The sequence below is a fragment of the Bombina bombina genome, chromosome 1, assembly GCF_027579735.1.
Source record: "Bombina bombina isolate aBomBom1 chromosome 1, aBomBom1.pri, whole genome shotgun sequence".
NCBI classification, from domain to species: domain Eukaryota; kingdom Metazoa; phylum Chordata; class Amphibia; order Anura; family Bombinatoridae; genus Bombina; species Bombina bombina.
Genome location: NC_069499.1, coordinates 46,464,347 through 46,486,179, shown reverse-complemented (window position 1 = coordinate 46,486,179; position 21,833 = coordinate 46,464,347). Strand labels below are relative to the sequence as shown.

Below are 21,833 nucleotides of genomic sequence, written 5' to 3'. Positions count from 1 at the left end.
TTTATTACGATGTTAAATAAGGGCTTCACAAGGGCTTATTATGATTGTAGACTTTTATGGGCTAAATCGATTCAGTATTAAAACCTATTTAGCCTTGAGGAATCATTTTATTTGGGTATATTTATATTAGATGATATTATAATGTCGGCAGGCACTGTATGAGACACCTTATTTCTCTGGGGCTTTCCCAAAGCATAAGCAGAGCCTCATTTTCGCGCCGGTGTGGCGCACTTGTTTTTGAGAGGCATGGCATGCAGTCGCATGTGAGAGGAGCTCTGATACTTACAAAAGTCTTTCTGAAGGCGTCATTTGGTATCGTATTCCCCTTTGGGTTTGGTTGGGTCTCAGCAAAGCAGATACCAGGGACTGTAAAGGGGTTAAAGTGTTAAAACGGCTCCGGTTCCGTTATTTTAAGGGTTAAGGCTTCCAAATTTGGTGTGCAATACTTTTAAGGCTTTAAGACACTGTGGTGAAAATTTGGTGAATTTTGTACAATTCCTTCATGTTTTTTCGCAATTGCAGTAATAAAGTGTGTTCAGTTTAAAATTTAAAGTGACAGTAACGGTTTTACTTTAAAACGTTTTTTGTACTTTATTATCAAATTTATGCCTGTTTAACATGTCTGAACTACCAGATAGACTGTGTTCTGAATGTGGGGAAGCCAGAATTCCTGTTCATTTAAATAAATGTGATTTATGTGATAATGACAATGATGCCCAAGATGATTCCTCAAGTGAGGGGAGTAAGCATGGTACTGCATCATTCCCTCCTTCGTCTACACGAGTCTTGCCCACTCAGGAGGCCCCTAGTACATCTAGCGCGCCAATTCTCCTTACTATGCAACAATTAACGGCTGTAATGGATAATTCTGTCAAAAACATTTTAGCCAAAATGCACCCTTGTCAGCGTAAGCGTGGCTGCTCTGTTTTAGTTACTGAAGAGCATGACGATGCTGATATTAATATCTCTGAAGGACCCCTAACTCAATCTGAAGGGGCCAGGGAGGTTTTGTCTGAGGGAGAAATTACTGATTCAGGGAACATTTCTCAACAGGCTGAACCTGATGTAATTGCATTCAAATTTAAGTTGGAACATCTCCGCATTCTGCTTAAGGAGGTATTATCCACTCTGGATGATTGTGAAAAGTTGGTCATCCCAGAGAAACTATGTAAAATGGACAAGTTCCTAGAGGTGCCGGAGCTCCCAGAAGCTTTTCCTATACCCAAGCGGGTGGCGGACATTGTTAATAAAGAATGGGAAAGGCCCGGTATTCCTTTCGTCCCTCCCCCCATATTTAAAAAATTGTTTCCTATGGTCGACCCCAGAAAGGACTTATGGCAGACAGTCCCCAAGGTCGAGGGAGCGGTTTCTACTTTAAACAAACGCACCACTATACCCATAGAGGATAGTTGCGCTTTCAAAGATCCTATGGATAAAAAATTAGAAGGTTTGCTTAAAAAGATGTTTGTTCAGCAGGGTTACCTTCTACAACCAATTTCATGCATTGTCCCTGTCACTACAGCCGCATGCTTCTGGTTTGATGAGCTGATAAAGGCGCTCGATAGTGATTCTCCTCCTTATGAGGAGATTATGGACAGAATCAATGCTCTCAAATTGGCTAATTCTTTCACCCTAGACGCCACTTTGCAATTGGCTAGGTTAGCGGCTAAGAATTCTGGGTTTGCTATTGTGGCGCGCAGAGCGCTTTGGTTGAAATCTTGGTCGGCTGACGCGTCTTCCAAGAACAAGCTACTAAACATTCCTTTCAAGGGGAAAACGCTGTTTGGCCCTGACTTGAAAGAGATTATCTCGGATATCTCCGGGGGTAAGGGCCACGCCCTTCCTCAGGATCGGCCTTTCAAGGCGAAAAATAGACCTAATTTTCGTCCCTTTCGTAAAAACGGACCAGCCCAAGGTGCTACGTCCTCTAAGCAAGAGGGTAATACTTCTCAAGCCAAGCCAGCTTGGAGACCAATGCAAGGCTGGAACAAGGGAAAGCAGGCCAAGAAACCTGCCAATGCTACCAAGACAGCATGAAATATTGGCCCCCGATCCGGGACCGGATCTGGTGGGGGGCAGACTCTCTCTCTTCGCTCAGGCTTGGGCAAGAGATGTTCTGGATCCTTGGGCGCTAGAAATAGTCTCCCAGGGTTATCTTCTGGAATTCAAGGGACTTCCCCCAAGGGGAAGGTTCCACAGGTCTCAGTTGTCTTCAGACCACATAAAAAGACAGGCGTTCTTACATTGTGTAGAAGACCTGTTAAAAATGGGAGTGATTCATCCTGTTCCATTAGGAGAACAAGGGATGGGGTTCTACTCCAATCTGTTCATAGTTCCCAAAAAAGAGGGAACGTTCAGACCAATCTTAGATCTCAAGATCTTAAACAAGTTTCTCAAGGTTCCATCCTTCAAGATGGAAACCATTCGAACTATTCTTCCTTCCATCCAGGAGGGTCAATTCATGACCACGGTGGATTTAAAGGATGCGTATCTACATATTCCTATCCACAAGGAACATCATCGGTTCCTAAGGTTCGCATTCCTGGACAAACATTACCAGTTCGTGGCGCTTCCTTTCGGATTAGCCACTGCTCCAAGGATTTTCACAAAGGTACTAGGGTCCCTTCTAGCGGTGCTAAGACCAAGGGGCATTGCAGTGGTACCTTACCTGGACGACATTCTGATTCAAGCGTCGTCCCTTCCTCAAGCAAAGGCTCACACGGACATTGTCCTGGCCTTTCTCAGATCTCACGGCTGGAAAGTGAACGTGGAAAAGAGTTCTCTATCCCCGTCAACAAGGGTTCCCTTCTTGGGAACAATTATAGACTCCTTAGAAATGAGGATCTTTCTAACAGAGGCCAGAAAAACAAAGCTTCTGGACTCTTGTCGGATACTTCATTCCGTTCCTCTTCCTTCCATAGCTCAGTGCATGGAAGTGATCGGGTTGATGGTGGCGGCGATGGACATAGTTCCTTTTGCGCGCATTCATCTAAGACCATTACAACTGTGCATGCTCAGTCAGTGGAATGGGGACTATACAGACTTGTCTCCGAAGATACAAGTAAATCAGAGGACCAGAGACTCACTCCGTTGGTGGCTGTCCCTGGACAATCTGTCTCAAGGGATGACGTTCCACAGACCAGAGTGGGTCATTGTCACGACCGACGCCAGTCTGATAGGCTGGGGCGCGGTCTGGGGATCCCTGAAAGCTCAGGGTCTTTGGTCTCGGGAAGAATCTCTTCTACCGATAAATATTCTGGAACTGAGAGCGATATTCAATGCTCTCAAGGCCTGGCCTCAGCTTGCGAGGACCAAGTTCATACGGTTTCAATCAGACAACATGACAACTGTTGCGTACATCAACCATCAGGGGGGAACAAGGAGTTCCCTAGCGATGGAAGAAGTAACCAAAATTATTCTTTGGGCGGAGTCTCACTCCTGCCACCTGTCTGCTATCCACATCCCAGGAGTGGAAAATTGGGAAGCGGATTTTCTGAGTCGGCAGACATTGCATCCGGGGGAGTGGGAACTCCATCCGGAAATCTTTGCCCAAGTCACTCACCTGTGGGGTATTCCAGACATGGATCTGATGGCCTCTCGTCAGAACTTCAAAGTTCCTTGCTACGGGGCCAGATCCAGGGATCCCAAGGCGGCTCTAGTGGATGCACTAGTAGCACCTTGGACCTTCAAACTAGCTTATGTGTTTCCGCCATTTCCTCTCATCCCCAGGCTGATAGCCAGGATCAAGCAGGAGAGGGCGTCGGTGATCTTGATAGCTCCTGCGTGGCCACGCAGGACTTGGTATGCAGATCTGGTGAATATGTCATCGGCTCCACCTTGGAAGCTACCTTTGAGACGAGACCTTCTTGTTCAGGGTCCGTTCGAACATCCGAATCTGGTTTCACTCCAGCTGACTGCTTGGAGATTGAACGCTTGATTTTATCGAAGCGAGGATTCTCAGATTCTGTTATCGATACTCTTGTTCAGGCCAGAAAGCCTGTGACTAGAAAGATTTACCGCAAAATTTGGAATAAATATATCTGTTGGTGTGAATCTAAAGGATTCCCTTGGGACAAGGTTAAGATTCCTAGGATTCTATCCTTTCTTCAAGAAGGATTGGAAAAAGGATTATCTGCAAGTTCCCTGAAGGGACAGATTTCTGCCTTGTCGGTATTGCTTCACAAAAAGCTGGCAGCTGTGCCAGATGTTCAAGCCTTTGTTCAGGCTCTGGTTAGAATCAAGCCTGTTTACAAACCTTTGACTCCTCCTTGGAGTCTCAATTTAGTTCTTTCAGTTCTTCAGGGGGTTCCGTTTGAACCCTTGCATTCCGTGGATATTAAGTTATTATCTTGGAAAGTTTTGTTTTTAGTTGCGATTTCTTCTGCTAGAAGAGTCTCAGAATTATCTGCTCTGCAGTGTTCTCCTCCTTATCTGGTGTTCCATGCAGATAAGGTGGTTTTACGTACTAAACCTGGTTTTCTTCCTAAAGTTGTTTCTAACAAAAACATTAACCAGGAGATTATCGTACCTTCTCTGTGTCCGAAACCAGTTTCAAAGAAGGAACGTTTGTTGCACAATTTGGATGTTGTTCGCGCTCTAAAATTCTATTTAGATGCTACAAAGGATTTTAGACAAACATCTTCCTTGTTTGTTGTTTATTCAGGTAAAAGGAGAGGTCAAAAAGCAACTTCTACCTCTCTCTCCTTTTGGATTAAAAGCATCATCAGATTGGCTTACGAGACTGCCGGACGGCAGCCTCCCGAAAGAATCACAGCTCATTCCACTAGGGCTGTGGCTTCCACTTGGGCCTTCAAGAACGAGGCTTCTGTGGATCAGATATGTAGGGCAGCGACTTGGTCTTCACTGCACACTTTTACCAAATTTTACAAGTTTGATACTTTTGCTTCTTCTGAGGCTATTTTTGGGAGAAAGGTTTTGCAAGCCGTGGTGCCTTCCATTTAGGTGACCTGATTTGCTCCCTCCCTTCATCCGTGTCCTAAAGCTTTGGTATTGGTTCCCACAAGTAAGGATGACGCCGTGGACCGGACACACCTATGTTGGAGAAAACAGAATTTATGTTTACCTGATAAATTTCTTTCTCCAAGGGTGTGTCCGGTCCACGGCCCGCCCTGGTTTTTTAATCAGGTCTGATATTTTATTTTCTTTAACTACAGTCACCACGGTACCATATGGTTTCTCCTATGCAAATATTCCTCCTTAACGTCGGTCGAATGACTGGGGTAGGCGGAGCCTAGGAGGGATCATGTGACCAGCTTTGCTGGGCTCTTTGCCATTTCCTGTTGGGGAAGAGAATATCCCACAAGTAAGGATGACGCCGTGGACCGGACACACCGTTGGAGAAAGAAATTTATCAGGTAAACATAAATTCTGTTTTTTAATGTCGATAGTCACTGTGCAAGAGTTAACCACATTTAGTGGTTCCAGAAACTGCTTATCCAATGGATAGGTTTGATGAAGTGATACCAGTTTCTCAATCTCTGGTTTCATGTCACTTATCATGAGTCTTAAATCGCCATAGTTGGAGATTCCGAGTTGATTTCTTTACTTTGAGCATAGTTGAACTACTGCAGCAATAAATCAACTGTATAGAAAGTGTATTCTGCTTACAAAAGTGTTATGTAGTGCACCACCAGATTATTTCTGATGACAGAAGACGTAAAAACCTTAGATGATTGGCTTTGTACAAAGTTACTCAGACACACACACCAGGTCTTTGCTGTGTTTCCTGCTACTACACAATGATTCTAAACTTTGCAGTTAATGTTAATAATCAATGTTGATGTACATCGCTGAGAAAACAAAGAATGCAAACCTACGTTACAAGTGACTGCAGTTTATTGTAGTGAGAGAAAGTGGAAGTTGCTGATAATCCTGATCTATCATAGAAGAGAAAGCCACGAAGGGAAAGAGCAGTAAATCTTCAAATGCAAAGCAAGAAAGGTGTTCGGCTTTGCACATCTAGGGTAAAGCACAACAAATTACAGGGGCTCACTTGCATCCTTTTCCACTCTTTTGCTACTAGCGCCCCCTATGGTAATCCCAGCTCCCCCTACCAACTTTTATGACTATTACTGCCCCCCTCAGTAATCCCACTGCCCCCTTTGGGAATCCCTTATATAGATCCTTGCAGCCACTGCAGTGTAAAGATCCTACTCCGTATCATGCATATTAAAAAGCCGCCAACACCACTGATCTGCGAATAAGCACTGCTTCTGTCATAGTGTGAGAGAATACCTAATCTCCAAAATGGCGGTTCCCAGCACGAGGAAGCAGAGCTTCACCAACGCGCATCAGTGAGGGGTTAAAATAAAAAGAACAGATTAATACAGCTGCACCATAGTAAGCAATAACGGTGCTGTTGTAGTTGAGCCCAGCAGTTTAATGTCAATTTAACTTTGTGATTTTTGTTATTTGCTGTGGCCGCTTTTCCTGTTCAGCTCTGAGCATGTTTTAAAAGCTTCATTGTACAACATCTCAAGGAAAGACACGTAGGTGCCGTGATATTAACCAGTGATACTTGCTTACACATTATTCACAACATTTCTAATTCATTTTGAGTCAGGAATCAGTTTGTGAACGTGTGACATACCAAACTGATAGCTCTTGGTTGCTATAATAATTTTTAGCTATAATATTAAATGCATAACAAAGTAGTTTTTTTTTTTTTTTGTGGTTGTTGCAAAAGCTGATTTTATGTTATCTGTATTTGCAGGCTCTCTGGCTCGCATGCGGCAGGGATCCTCGCTTCGGGCTTGTTTTCATTTTCCCGTCTGACATGGCAGTGGTCCACCGCAGCCGAGGTGTTCAGTCTAAACAATTTGTTTGTGGCACTATTAATGGCTCTAACAGTACGGTTTGAGGAGGCAAAGACTGCGAAAGACAGATCAAAGGTAACCTTGGCTTATTGTATAAACCACACAATATCAGGTAGAATTTCACGCTTCTTTACCTCGTTTTTTTCATATGTGATTAGAAATTAAAAAGTGGGGGGCACATTTTTAAATGAAATATGCAAACTAAATCCGTATATTATAAACTACAATACAGCTTTACATATTGCAGTGTTGTAACACACTAGTAGACCAGTTAGCTTAGGGTGCCATAATTGTTTACTGTGCTATCTATTCTCCAAAATGCTGCTTTTTCTGTCTATAGGAAATCTAGGCATCATATCAAAATAACATATCCAGCCCTTCTGGTGTCGCTGTAAAGGCAATGCTGGCTCTAATTTGTGTGTGCCAAAAACAGGAAAAGTGAATTTGTATGTGTGCACCTAAATAAGTAACTAAAACAATAAACGTAGTTCACACAAGCATATAATATTAAGCCCCCAAGACCATGATACCTATGACAAAAGAAAATGTATACATTTTAAAATATTAATTGCTTGTAAAATGTTATGAAAAAGAGTTAGAACCTTTTCTTAGTACAAAAATAAAGCCTTAGAAATTTAAGGGAACTGTGTGTGTGCTTTTTTTAAAGGGATATGAAGCGCATTTTTCTTTTGTTCTTCAGGCTGAGCATACAATTTAAAAAAAGGTTCCAGTTTACTTCTATTATCAAATTTGCTTAGTTTCCATAGCATTCTTTGTTGAAGAGATACCTAGGTAGGAGTCTGGAGCACTATACGTCTCCTCTAGACACATGCATGCTCCTGAGCTTACCTCAAGGAAATTTGATAATAGAAGTAAATTAGAAAGTTGTTTAATATTGCATGCTGTATCTGAATCATAAAAGAGAAAACATTTTTGGATTCATATCCCTTTAAAAATCTCTTTGCGTAAACATGCATATACCTTAAAGTGATAGTAAACTCTCCCCTTTTTAAAAACAGATCCAGAATGTTAGTGATATTTTATTATTTTATGAGTTTCATTCATCAGATGTAATGACGTTGTACTATAACTTATAGATAATATAGATATTAAATTAAAATACTCCGCGCTCCACCACCCATTTCAAAAATCTATTTTTCGGTGAGCTAACGTTTTGAACTGTACTCCAATCAGCGCTCTCCCCTTATGGCACTTTTATTGCTGCTACAGCGCTGATTGGAGAACATTCAAACCTTTAGCTCACAGAAAAATTTACTTTTGAAGTGGGCAGTGGAGTGCGGGGTATTTGTATTTCTTATCTGTATTAAAAAGTAAGGTTATAGCGCAACTTCATTACAACTGGTGAATTAAACTCCATCTAAAATATCACTAACAGTCCATATCTGATTTTATAAAGGGAGAGTTTACCATCACTTTCAAGGGACACTAAGCACTAAATACATTTCATGCACTTCCCTCTAATCATGGGTGCTGCCATTTTGGAACCTAGGTTACACTGCAGGTATCTGAAGCAGAGTTGCTGCACATGTGCAAACACCTCAGCACTGGAACGTATTGAAGACAGATTTTAACATTGTGGCAGCCATAACTAGACGGAATTGGGGAACAGCCTCAATAATATGTTTATAAAATGTATTTGATGTTTAATGTCCCTCAAAAGGGAACAACGCATTTCGGGATATCCGGTTGTCTGTGTTAATCAGCATCTCGATAAATGTAATGTGTTAATGACATTGTTCTGGGGCTATAGACCAAACTGATCATTCTTGCAACAGAAGTTTTCACTATATAGTAAGATAAGTGTGGTGATTTGCCAATATATTTCCAGATATCTCAGATTGGAGCTTTATGCTGCGGTTTCAGCCTGTGCAATCAGCATACCGTCGTACTCTACGTACTGTTCATTGTATTGTGGGTCCTTTATCACCAGTTCACGAGAAAGGTTGGTGTTTACAATTCTGTCATTTCCCGCATCGCTGAAGATGATTGAAGGGAGTTGTCCCTTTCAGTGAACAGCCTAAACTTTTTGGGCATGAAAAGCAAAACTTGTGGTTTAGATTGAGCTTGTAATTTTAAGATACTTTTCCATTTACTTAGGTAGGCTGAGGAGCAGGAACACAGTACTGGGAGCTAGCTGGTACTGGCTACTTGCATATGCCTCTTGTCTTTAGCACTCCAAATGTGCTAAGCTAGGTGCTAGTAGTGCATTGCTGCTCTAGAGCGGACTTTAACTCTGTGTTTAATGCCTTTGCATGGGTTAAACACACAGTTAAAGTCAGCTCTAGACCAGCAATACTAAAATGCTCTAATATATTCATTTTATTATTATTTTTTAAATGGCTGCTTTTAGATGCAATAAAGAAAAAAAATATTATTTTACAAAGAACTCACAATTTTAAACAACTCTGCAATTTACTTCTGTTATCAAATTTACTTTATTATCCTTTGTTGAAGAGTAAATCTAGGTAGGCTGATAGGAGCTCAGGAGCGTGCACGTCTCTTTAGTACTCTGGCAGCAGGGTTTACAACATTGTATAATACTTCTACAAACAAGTATAAAACACACACACGCTTAGATTTAGTCTTCAACACAGGATACCAAGAGAATGAAGCAAATTTGATAATAGAAATACATTGGAAAGTTGTGTAAAACATTATTGTTCCTTTAAGCTATCTAGTTAGTACTTGAAAGGACAGAAAACACTTTTAGATTGTAATATAAAATGTTTATTTGTAGTAAAAAATATTTTGCAAAATACTTAAATTTTTCCTTTTTCTTGTAATTCAAATGGATAGCAAACACCTTGAGATTATTATATAACATGTTTAGTTATACACAATAAAACCACTTTGCCATATACATTTTATAATTCTCAGAGCTGGAAATGCACCCGGCTCACTTTTTAAGGCTAACTCTGCTACATATATGTCCTTAAAGGGACAGTTCACCCAAAAAATGTCTCCCCTTTAAATTGTTCCCAATGATTCATTTTATCTGCTGGAGTGTTTTAAATTGTTAGTAACTCCTGTACCCCTATTTTGGCATTTGAAATGGCTGATTTAGCCTGTGGTATCCCAACCTATACTGAAAGTTTCTATACTGGAGTATATTCTATTGAATAGCCTAAGTAAACGCAGCCAGCAGAAGAGATTACACTCTCAGTGGGGTGCAGGATAGTTAAGTAATAAAATGATGATTGTCCATTGTTCTCTCTAAGTATTGAGCTTTGGTTTTCTAGACAAATATAAGATAAGGAAGCAAGTCTGTGTACATAAAAGTGATAACATAATGAGATCTGATATTACCTGAAGCTCAACCCATTGTAATAGGCTGTGGTTTAAAAAGCACAAAACCAGCTATTTCATATACACAAATAAACAAAAAATGCAATTTCTCATACATTTTATACTCTGCAGCTGGTATAACAAGTCATTGAAAATACATTCATATAAAAACTATTTTAGAGTGTACTGTCCCTTTAATTGTCTTTAGCAGATAATTACAAAACAATGCACTCTATACCAACATAATGACCTCGACTAGCCTTCTTGTCTGCAGACTCAAGCCCAGATTGGCTCATCCATATAAGGCAAATGGTTTGGTATTGAAAAACAATTGCAGCAAACAAGATGGTAATTTATTAAATGTGTTATTCTATAGCAAGATAGTGGAAATGTCTTGTAAAAGATGTGTACTCTTATGTCTGCAAATTTTAAGACCTAGTTTCCATTGCTGCAGCAAACTGGTGGTAACAATAAGTAGCCCTGTGCATTCAGATCATTTGTGACGCATAAGACGGCGGCCGCTCACGACATTCAGCTCTTTTCAGATTCCTTCATGTGAAAGTGCAACACACTAAAATTGGTGCAAATCCAAATCTTAGTGCGAGTTAGTTTTTCCTTTAAACCATAGTAAAAAGCAGGGGTTATCCTCATATAAATCAGGGGCTTTAGATATATTCCTTTAACTCTGATCTGCACATAGGAGCTCCCATGAGCCTCTATACAAATGGGCGTTTATTTACGCCAGGTGATCACTATTACCACAGTGATCACCTTGCTATTAGCACTTATATAGGGGCCTGATTTTTAAGAGGGGCTTTAAAACAAGGGGTCTGGGTGGTCCCTAGGCCTGTTTGATAGCATGTTATAAGGGTTAATATTTGTTAAGTGTAATAAAACTAATGTAGTTAACCTTTAACCCCCTAAGGCACTGTTTGGAAGGGCAGGGGATTCGCTTTTAAACTGTGGGTCTTTGAAGCTTCTAGTGTTTAAGGGAGCGGAGTCTTTAAATACCAACCCCTTCATCTAGCTACCCTAAAAATTGTCTTTCTCGGGTTTCTGCTGCTGGTTGACACTTAAAGGGTTAAAGGAACAGTAAACATCTTGTAATTATAAGGTTTTACTGCAGTTTTGCAATAAACTAACATACTGGGCAAGTTTGAAAATATTTGTAATGCGTTATCACCTAGTATCTGCATGAAGTCTGTGGAGATCTTTTATGTTCCCCCAGTTTACAACAACAGTGGAAACTAAGCCTTGGAGTTTTCCATTTCTGTGAACTGATGGAGCACACGACAGGCTTCACAAGCCTAACCCTGCTACATATATGTCCCTAATTTGCTCCGGTAGAGACTTATCTAGTAAGGAACGGCAAAACAATGAGTAGTTTGCGAACATACTGACCATGGCTAGCTGTGTGTACTCTAGCAGCAAGTCTGGATTGGCTCCTCTTTACCAGGGAGCAGAGTTTGTCTATTGAAATACAATTGTAACAAACAAGGTGGTAATGCATTACAAATATTTTCAAACTTACCCAGTATGTTAGTTTATTGCAAATCTGCAGTTACACATGCCCAGTTATTTGCATAGGGGCTCATGGGAGCTCTTATGTGCAGATCAAAGCTACAGAACTATATCTACCTGCTTTTTACTAGAGTGTTTAGAGGAGAAACTAACTCGCACCATTGTTTATAACTTTGTTTATTGAAATTTTGTATTTCTTTTACAAGATATGACGAGTCCACGGATTTCATCCTTACTTATGGGATTACGCCTCCTGGTCAGCAGGAGGAGGCAAAGAGCACCACAGCAGAGCCGTATATATAGCTCCTCCCTTCCCTCCCACCCCGTCATTCTCTTTGCCTGTGTTAGTGATAGGAAGAGGTAAAGTGAGGTGTTAGTTTAGATTCTTCAATCAAGTGTTTATTATTTTTAAATGGTGTCAGTGTGTACTATTTTTCTCAGGGTACAGCTATAGGGTCTGTGCAGATTACATCCAACCTCTGTGACTCCCAATGGGGGCTGCCCTGATGCATATGGTCTTAGCAAGTTTATCTAAGACCCAGTTGTTCCCACAGATTCTGGGAGGAGATGAAGGACCTCTTGCAGTGTGGGACGAGTCATGTTGTTACTCAACATGGAGGTATGGGCAGTCTTTTGTTTTTCTGTGACACGTACCTCAGAAAGGACTGTCTCTCTCTCTCAGCTGACCTATGTCTGTGTCCTATTGTATCTAGCTAAGGGGGTATACAGAGAAGGATGCTATCACTATGGGATAATGATTGATATGGGGTGTGGTAGAAGGGTATATTTCCCCTTTATTAACCTTTTAATGTGTGGGCTAACACTGGGGTTGCGGAGTGAATTCTGGATCACATAGATACTGTATATGCTCGCGGCATGGTTACAGGGGAACTGGCTTCATGTGGGCCACTGTCTTTTTGAAGTGCAATACTCCGGTGGCTCCATTGTTATTTTTATTACAAGGTTTGGGCCGCGCGGGAGTTCCGCTTTGATACGCTCACGATTGGCAGGGCATTTTTCGCGCGCGAATAGACGCAACGCAGTGCCTATCTGGGAGTTGGTCGGACAACTTCAGTGTCTTCTTTCTGGACCGCATGGGAAGTGGAACTCAAGCGGTCTAGATGCTTGCTGCACGGGTACCGTTTGTTGTCTCAGTGTGAGGGGGCAGGTAAGCGCCGCAGCAGAGCTGTGGCGAGGTTTAAAACTGAAGTTTTTATTTTGAAGGTGCAGTTATATTTAAACAAAGTTAATTTGATTACTAATGGAATACGAATAATTTCGATCTTTATTGCAAGCCACAATTATTAGTGTTTCTTTAGCCGCACAAGGGTGCTGTGCAAAAGTTTTTTCATTTTTTCTTAAAGGCACAGTAGTTTTATTACCTAAATTACTAGATTGTGCATAAGGAGTGTTTTTATGCTAAATAAATAGATTGTGCATACAAAGTGTTTGAAGTAACTGTCTACAGTTTTTGTTTTTTACTATGGATGACCTTGAAGCCAGTACTTGTTCCATGTGTTTAAATGCCATTGTGGAACCCCCGCTTACTTTTTGTCCCTCATGCACTGAGACGGCACTGCAATGTAAAGAACACATTTTTCTTAATAAAGATATAGCGCAGGATGTTTCTCAGACTGATGAGACTCATGGTATGCCAATTCTTTCTCCCCAAGCGTCACAGTCCTTAACACCCACTCGGGTGACGCCATGTTCTTCAACTGCGTCCACTTCTTTTACTCTGCAGGATATGGCTGCAGTTATGTCATCCACCCATACAGAAGTTTTATCCAAGTTGCCAGTATTACAGGGCAAACGCAGCAGGACAGAAACCACTTTGGTTCCTGCGACTTCTGAGACTTTGATGGCTATCTCCGATGTGCCATCCTAGGGATCTGATTTGGGGGGTAGGGAGCTTTTATCTGAGGGGGAGCTTTCCGACTCAGGGAGTGCGTTGCCTCAGACAGACTCGGACGTCATGTCCTTCAGATTTAAGCTTGAACACCTCCGCCTGTTACTTCGGGAGGTTTTAGCGACTCTTGATGACTGTGACTCTATTGTGGTACCACCAGAGAAATTGTGGAAGATGGATAAATACTTAGAGGTTCCTTCTTACTCTATTTTTCCGGTTCCTAAGAGAATTTCAGACATTATTACGCGGGAATGGGAAAGACCGGGTATCCCGTTCTCACCTTCTCCTAATTTTAAGAAAATGTATCCTATAGCTGACACTGTTCGGGATTCTTGGCAAACAGTCCCTAAGGTGGAGGGAGCTATATCTTCCCTGGCTAAGCGTACAACTATTCCTATTGAGGACAGTTGTGCTTTCAAAGATCCTATGGATAAAAAGTTGGAGGGTCTTCTAAAGAAGCTATTTATACATCAGGGTTTTCTATTACAACCGACGGCTTGTATTGTACCAGTTACAACTGCGGCTGCCTTTTGGTTTGACGCCTTAGAAGAGTCTCTTAAGACTGAGACTCCTTTAGAGGAAATACTGGATAGAATTAAGGCCCTTAAGCTGGCTAATTCTTTTATTACGGATGCCGCCTTTCAGATCGCCAAGCTGGCGGCTAAGAATGCAGGATTTGCCATTTTAGCGCGTAGAGCTTTATGGTTAAAATCTTGGTCTGCTGATGTGTCCTCTAAATCAAAGCTTTTGGCTATTCCTTTCAAAGGAAAGACCCTATTCGGGCCTGACTTGAAAGAAATAATTTCTGACATTACGGGAGGTAAGGGTCATCTCCTACCTCAGGATAAAGCAGCTAAACAAAGGGGTAAACAGAATAATTTCCATTCCTTTCGAAATTTCAAGGGAGTCCCCTCTTCTTCTTCCGCTAAACAGGAAGGGAATTTTGCACAAGCCAAGTCCATCTGGAGACCCAACCAGGCTTGGAACAAGGGTAAACAACCCAAGAAGCCTGCTGCTGCTCCCAAAACAGCATGAAGGGGGGCGGCCCCCGATCCGGGACCGGATCTAGTAGGGGGCAGACTTTCTCTCTTTGTCCAGGCTTGGATAAGAGACATTCATGATCCCTGGACACTGGAAATCGTGTCTCAGGGGTATCAGCTGGAGTTCAGAAACTCTTTTCCAAGGGGAAGGTTTCTTCTTTCACAATTGTCTGTAGACCAGATAAAAAGAGAGGCATTCTTACGCTGTGTAAGAGACCTCTCCACTATGGGAGTAATCTGTCCCGTTCCAATACAGGAGCAGGGACAGGGGTTTTACTCAAATCTTTTTGTGGTTCCCAAAAAAGAGGGAACTTTCCGACCCATTTTAGACCTCAAATGTCTAAACAAGTTTCTCAGAATTCCATCCTTCAAGATGGAGACCATTCGGACTATTCTTCCATTGATCCAGGAGGGTCAATATATTACTACCGTGGACGTAAAGGATGCATATCTGCATATTCCTATCCACAGAGATCATCACCAGTTTCTAAGGTTTGCCTTCCTGGACAAACATTTTCAGTTCGTGGCTCTTCCTTTCGGACTGGTCACAGCATCCAGGATCTTCACGAAGGTTCTAGGGTCTCTGCTGGCGGTTCTCAGACCGCAAGGCATTGCAGTGGCACCTTATCTGGACGATATTCTGATCCAGGCGTCGTCGTATCAACTGACAAGTACTCATACAGACATGGTTCTGTCCTTTCTAAGGACTCACGGGTGGAAGGTAAATCTAGAAAAGAGTTCACTAATTCCACAGACAAGGGTTCCTTTCCTGGTAACTCTAATAGATTCTATATCAATGAAAATTTTCTTGACGGAGGTCAGAAAGTTAAAGATTCTGAATACATGCAGAGCCCTTCAGTCCAATCCTCGGCCATCAGTGGCTCAGTGCATGGAGGTAATTTGATTGATGGTGGCGGCAATGGACATCATTCCGTTTGCTCGTTTTCATCTCAGACAGCTACAACTGAGCATTCTCAGGCAGTGGAATAGAGATTATGCAAATTTGTCTCCCCAGATAGTTCTGGATCAGGAGACAAGAGACTCTCTTCTTTGGTGGTTGTCGCCGGATCATCTGTCCCAAGGGACGTGCTTCCGCAGACCCTCATAGTGACAACGGATGCCAGTCTACTAGGTTGGGGTACAGTCTGGAATTCTCTGAAGGCTCAGGGTGTGTGGATTCAGTCGGAGTCTCTACTTCCAATCAATATTCTGTAATTGAGAGCGATATTCAATGCGCTTCAGGCTTGGCCTCAGTTGGCTTCGGCCAAATTCATTCATTTTCAGTCGGACAACATCACGACTGTGGCTTACATCAATCATCAGGGAGGAACAAGGAGTTCCTTAGCGATGACAGAAGTTTCCAAAATAATTTGGTGGGCGGAGGCTCACTCTTGTTATCTGTCAGCAATATACATCCCAGGAGTGGACAACTGGGAAGCAGATTTTTTGAGCAGACAGATGTTTCATCCGGGGGAGTGGGAACTCCATCCGGAGGTCTTTGCCAACCTGATTCTCAGATGGGGCAGACCGGAGCTGGATCTTATGTTATCTCGTCGGAATGCCAAGCTTCCGAGATGCGGATCCAGGTCCAGGGATCTTCAGGCCAAACTGATAGATGCCTTGGCAGTTCAACCTAGCTTATGTGTTTCCACCGTTTACTCTCCTCCCCCGAGTGATCGCTCGGATCAAACAGGAGAGGGCTTCAGTGATTCTCATTGCCCCTTCGTGGCCTCGCAGGACTTGGTATGCCGATCTGGTGGACATGTCCTCTCTGCCGCCGTGGAAGCTTCCATTGAGGCAGGACCTTCTCATTCAGGGACCCTTCCATAATCCGAATCTAATTTCTCTGTAGCTGACTGCTTGGAGATTGAACGCTTGTTTTTATCTAAGCGAGGGTTTTCTGATGCGGTCATTGATACCTTAATTCAGGCACGTAAGCCTGTTACTAGAAAAATTTACCATAAGATATGGCGTAAATATATTTATTGGTGCGAATCCAAGGGCTACTCATGGAGTAAGGTTCGGATTCTCAGGATTTTATCTTTTCTCCAAGAAGGATTGGAGAAAGGATTGTCAGCAAGTTCCTTAAAGGGATAGATTTCTGCTGTGTCTATTTTTCTACACAAACGTCTGTCAGATGTTCAATCTTTTTGTCAGGCTCTGACTAGAATCAGGCCTGTGTTTAGACCAATTGCTCCTCCTTGGAGTTTGAATTTAGTTCTTAATGTTCTTCAAGGGGTTCGTTTGAACCTATGCATTCCATAGATACTAAGTTGTTATCTTGGAAAGTTTTATTTTTGGTTTCTATTTCTTCTGCTTGCAGAGTTTCTGAGCTTTCTGCTTTACAATGTGATTCTCCTGATCTTATTTTCCATTCTGAGAAGGTGGTTTTACGTACCAAACCTGGGTTCCTTCCAAAGGTTGTTTCCGACACAGATCGATGCTTACGTCACTACAGATGTTCTGAATGCAAATTCTGCACTATCTGTCTACTTTTGCTAGTTAACAAATATCTACCAGGTACGCTCGCCTCTATTCTGGCCCAGCGTACCTGGTTTTCAATCCGCCGCCCTAGGAATCAATGGGAGTCTGAAAGCAGCGAAAGCTTATGTTCGCTGCTGCCCGATATCCCATTGATTTCTATAGGAGAATAAAAGTTATGCTTATACCTAACACCCTAACATGTACCCCAAGTCTAAACACCCCTAATCTGCCACCCCTACACCGCCGCCACCTACATTATACTTATTAACCCCTAATCTCATGACATCATATATACATAAGATGGCGTCCCTTAGATTCCGATTGGCTGATAGAATTCTATCAGCCAATCGGAATTAAAGTTGAAAAAATCCTATTGGCTGTTGCAATCAGCCAATAGGATTGAGCTTTCATCCTATTGGCTGATTCAATCAGCCAATAGAATGCAAGCTCAATCCTTTTGGCTGATTGGATCAGCCAATAGGATGAAAGCTCAATCCTATTGGCTGATTGCAACAGCCAATAGGATTTTTTCAACCTTAATTCCGATTGGCTGATAGAATTCTATCAGCCAATTGGATTCTAAGGGACGCCATCTTGAATGGCGTCATTTAAAGGAACCTTCATTCGGGAAGAAAACATCGAACGAAGAGGATGCTCCACGTCGGATGTCTTGAAGATGTAGCCACTCCGCGCCGGATGGATGAAGATAGAAGATGCCATCTGGGTGAAGACTTCTGCGGGCTTGGAGGAAGACTTCGGCCGCTTGGATGAAGACTTCTGCTGGCTTCTTGGAGGATGGATGTCGGATCTTCAAAACTGTAAGTGAATCTTCAGGGGTTAGTGTTAGGATTTTTTAAGGGTTTATTGGGTGGGTTTTAGTTTTAGATTCGGCTTTGGGCTGCAATAGAGCCTAATGCCCTTTTAAGGGCAATGCCCATCCAAATGCCCTTTTCAGGGCAATGAGGAGCTTAGGTTTTTTTTAGATTAGGTTTATATTTGGGGGTTGGTTGTGTGGGTGGTGGGTTTTACTGTTGGGGGGGGTGTTTGTATTTTTTATTTACAGGTAAAAGAGCTGATTTCTTTGGGGCAATGCCCCGCAAAAGGCCCTTTTAATGGCTATTTGTAGTTTATTGTAGGTTAGGATTTTTAAAAAAAAATAATTTATTTTTTTTGGGGGGGGGGGGGGGGGGCTTTTTTATTTTCATAGGGCCCTTAGATTAGGTGTAATTAGTTTAAATATTTGATAATTTCTTTTTTATTTTTTTGTAACTTAGTGTTTATTTTTTTGTGTAACTTAGTGTTTGCTATTTTTTGTAACTTAGTTGTTAGTTTTTTGTAACTTAGTAATATTTTAGTGTACATTTAAATTATTTGAGTAGGGTTAGGTGTTTAAATATATAATATAGTTAATTTAATTTGTAGTTTAATGTAATTTTAGTATAATAGGTAGATTAATTAGTAGTTTAATATAGTTTAATGTAATTTAGTATAATAGTTAGGGTAGTTAATTAGTAGTTTAATATAGTTTAATTTAATTTTAGTATAATAGTTAGGGTAGGTTAATTAATAGTTTAATTTAAATCTAAAGGTAAGTTTAAATTTATTATAAAATAGGGATGAGTTAATATTTAATGTACAGTTAGCGGGTTGTTAGGTTTAGGGGTTAATGGGTTAATTTAGTTTATGGCGATGTGGGGGGCTGGTGGTTTTAGGGGTTAATAACTTTATTTAGTTGCGGTGGGCTCCGGGAGCGGCGGGATAGGGGTTAATAACATAATGTAGGTGGTGGCGGTGTAGGGGGGGCAGATTAGGGGTTAATAACATAATGTAGGTGGCGGCGGGCTCCGGGAGCGGCGGGATAGGGGTTAATAACATAATGTAGGTGGCGGCGGTGTAATGGGCGGCAGATTAGGGGTTAATAACTTTATTAGAGTGGCGGTGGGCTCCGGGAGCAGCGGGATAGGCGTTAATAACTTTATTTAGTTGCGGTGGGTTCCGTGAGCGGCGGGATAGGGGTTAAACAGTTTAGTATAGTGGCGGTGTTTATTGACAGTATACAAATAAAGCTGTGAAAAAGCCGAATAGTTTAATGTAATTTAGTATAATAGTTAGGGTAGTTAATTAGTAGTTTAATATAGTTTAATTTAATTTTAGTATAATAGTTAGGGTAGGTTAATTAATAGTTTAATTTAAATCTAAAGGTAAGTTTAAATTTATTATAAAATAGGGATGAGTTAATATTTAATGTACAGTTAGCGGGTTGTTAGGTTTAGGTGTTAATGGGTTAATTTAGTTTATGGCTATGTGGGGGGCTGGTGGTTTTAGGGGTTAATAACTTTATTTAGTTGCGGTGGGCTCCGGGAGCGGCGGGATAGGGGTTAATAACATAATGTAGGTGGTGGCGGTGTAGGGGGGGCAGATTAGGGGTTAATAACATAATGTAGGTGGCGGCGGGCTCCGGGAGCGGCGGGATAGGGGTTAATAACATAATGTAGGTGGCGGCGGTGTAATGGGCGGCAGATTAGGGGTTAATAACTTTATTAGAGTGGTGTTGGGCTCCGGGAGCAGCGGGATAGGCGTTAATAACTTTATTTAGTTGCGGTGGGTTCCGTGAGCGGCGGGATAGGGGTTAAACAGTTTAGTATAGTGGCGGTGTTTATTGACAGTATACAAATAAAGCTGTGAAAAGCTGAATAGCAGCGAGATCGATGACTGTTAGTTAACAGTCCGCTGCTCATCGCTCCGTACTTGGTGTGCAGCTTATTGACAGCTTTTTTTGTTAATTATGGAGAGCTTATTTAGGTCCGCAGCGGTGATGTCAGGCGAGCGTATTGGTGCCGTCGAATGCAAGAAAGTTGACGGCTTGATAAGTAGGCCTCTAAGGGTCCCTTGTATTAAAGTGTGTGCAGACAAGGTTGTCAACTTGAGAACTTGTCTGCATGGCTTCACGTCGTCCGCTGCCCATAGGTACCATTATACACTCGTGAGCGTGTTATGCCGCCCCCTTCCCTCACAATAGAGCAGGGCCTGTCAATCACCCGAGTGAGCGAGTTTGAGGTGATTTCTATCCCCCCACTTCAGAGGTGGCAAAGAGTATAAGTAGCCCTGGTCTAATGACCACTGCTTCTTGCAGTGAAGCAGGCTCACATGTGCAAACCTGCCCCGCATTGGCTCCGGAGCAGCTTATTCTGCTTAGTACATATATCCCAAAATGTGAGCAGCATCTAATAACTGCAGAACAGCTCAGCAGTTAAAGGGACATTTAAAGTCAAAATTACTTGCAAAACTTTTACAGTTCTGATTGAACATTTAATTTTAAGAATCTTTTTCATTTACTTTCAATTACTATTATCCATTCTTTTGCTATCTTTTGTTGAAAAGCATACCTATGCATACTCGGGAGCAGCAGTCTACTACTGGGAGCTAGCTAGTGATGGGGGCTACACACAAATGCCTGTTGTCATTGGCTCACCAGATGTTTTCAGCTAGTTCCTGGTAGTGTATTGCTTTAACTCTGTGGCTGTTAAAGGGACATTTAGCACCTCAAGATATTAATATAAATAGTTTAATTGCATGCAGTAAAACAACTTTGCAATATACTTTCATTATTTTTTTTGTTATCCTTTCCTGTAATTTAATTCTGAATATTGTGGGCTTTGCAATTCCATAAGGTTTACCATGAATTGGAGACACAGCTGTATTCCACACAGTCATTGGTTGCACACTCTAGTAAGCCTTTTATAACCATTCCTTATTGGCCTCAGCAGAAAAGGTAACCTAAGTTACATTATGGCGGTGCTCACTGCTTTATGAACAATAACTTTATTTTTTCAATATTTAACATTTACATTCTCAGGCTAATCTTTTCTCTGAATACATAATTCAAGCAATGATTTATTTAATGTTTGATGTCCCTTAAGTACATAGTTATAAGTATTAAATAGTACAAAAATAAAATGCTTTAACAGATTGGAACACCTTTTTGTCCCTTTTAATCAGCACAGTACCTATCATTTTTTATCTACTTAAATAACCTAATATTTAGTTAAATTGATGTTTTCTCAGAGGATTATGGTACGATTTCTGTCTCAGCTCAGTATATCCATCTGACGTAAAACACACAACTGCTGAATGTTGCCCTAATTTTGTTGATGAGTTGCTACAGGATATTCTGCAAAGCGCAACATCAGCCAAGTTTTCCGAATGAGTTATCTCCGACTCGCAGCCCTTCTTTTACCTATGCATGTCATGAAATGGCTTCAGTGTTAGAGATGCGCGGTCTATGATACTCAGGAGTCATTACTAATAATATTTGCTTCACTTACAATTTTTACTCTGCCATGCAAAAGAGATCAACTTGAAGCAATTTCTGACTAATCCGAAAAGTCATAAAGATTTGACAGCCTTCGTTAGGTCTTGTCACAAGCTGGGAAATCATCTGTGCAAAACACATTTGATTTATCTGTATTTTCTTGGATAAAAGTTGGTGGTGTTGCCAAAACACTAGAAGGAAAGTTTTTAGAAAATGTGATGTGAACGGGAACTGTACATTTCATATGACCGTATCCCAAATTGCATAAAAATGTGTCATTTGTGTAGACTTTCTGTTCCCAGCTAGTCAGTGACACTGTAGTTCAGAGTTTTGTAAATTTCCTAATCCATGACCCTCTGGAATGGCTGGCTACACAGTTTTTCACTGACCACAGCCCTGTATGTTTCAGTGTTCTTCAGAATGTT

General features: G+C 41.5%; 1 protein-coding gene across 1 annotated transcript in view; it reads left to right on the top strand.

Moving 5' to 3' along the window:
- Window positions 1–21,833, top strand: part of TMEM260 (transmembrane protein 260) — a 298,899-nt gene that overhangs the window by 152,919 nt on the left and 124,147 nt on the right. The window contains exons 5-6 of the mRNA XM_053697331.1: window positions 6,734–6,911; window positions 8,686–8,799. Of these exons, the coding sequence (XP_053553306.1) occupies window positions 6,734–6,911; window positions 8,686–8,799 (292 nt within the window). The remainder of the gene's footprint in view (window positions 1–6,733; window positions 6,912–8,685; window positions 8,800–21,833) is intronic.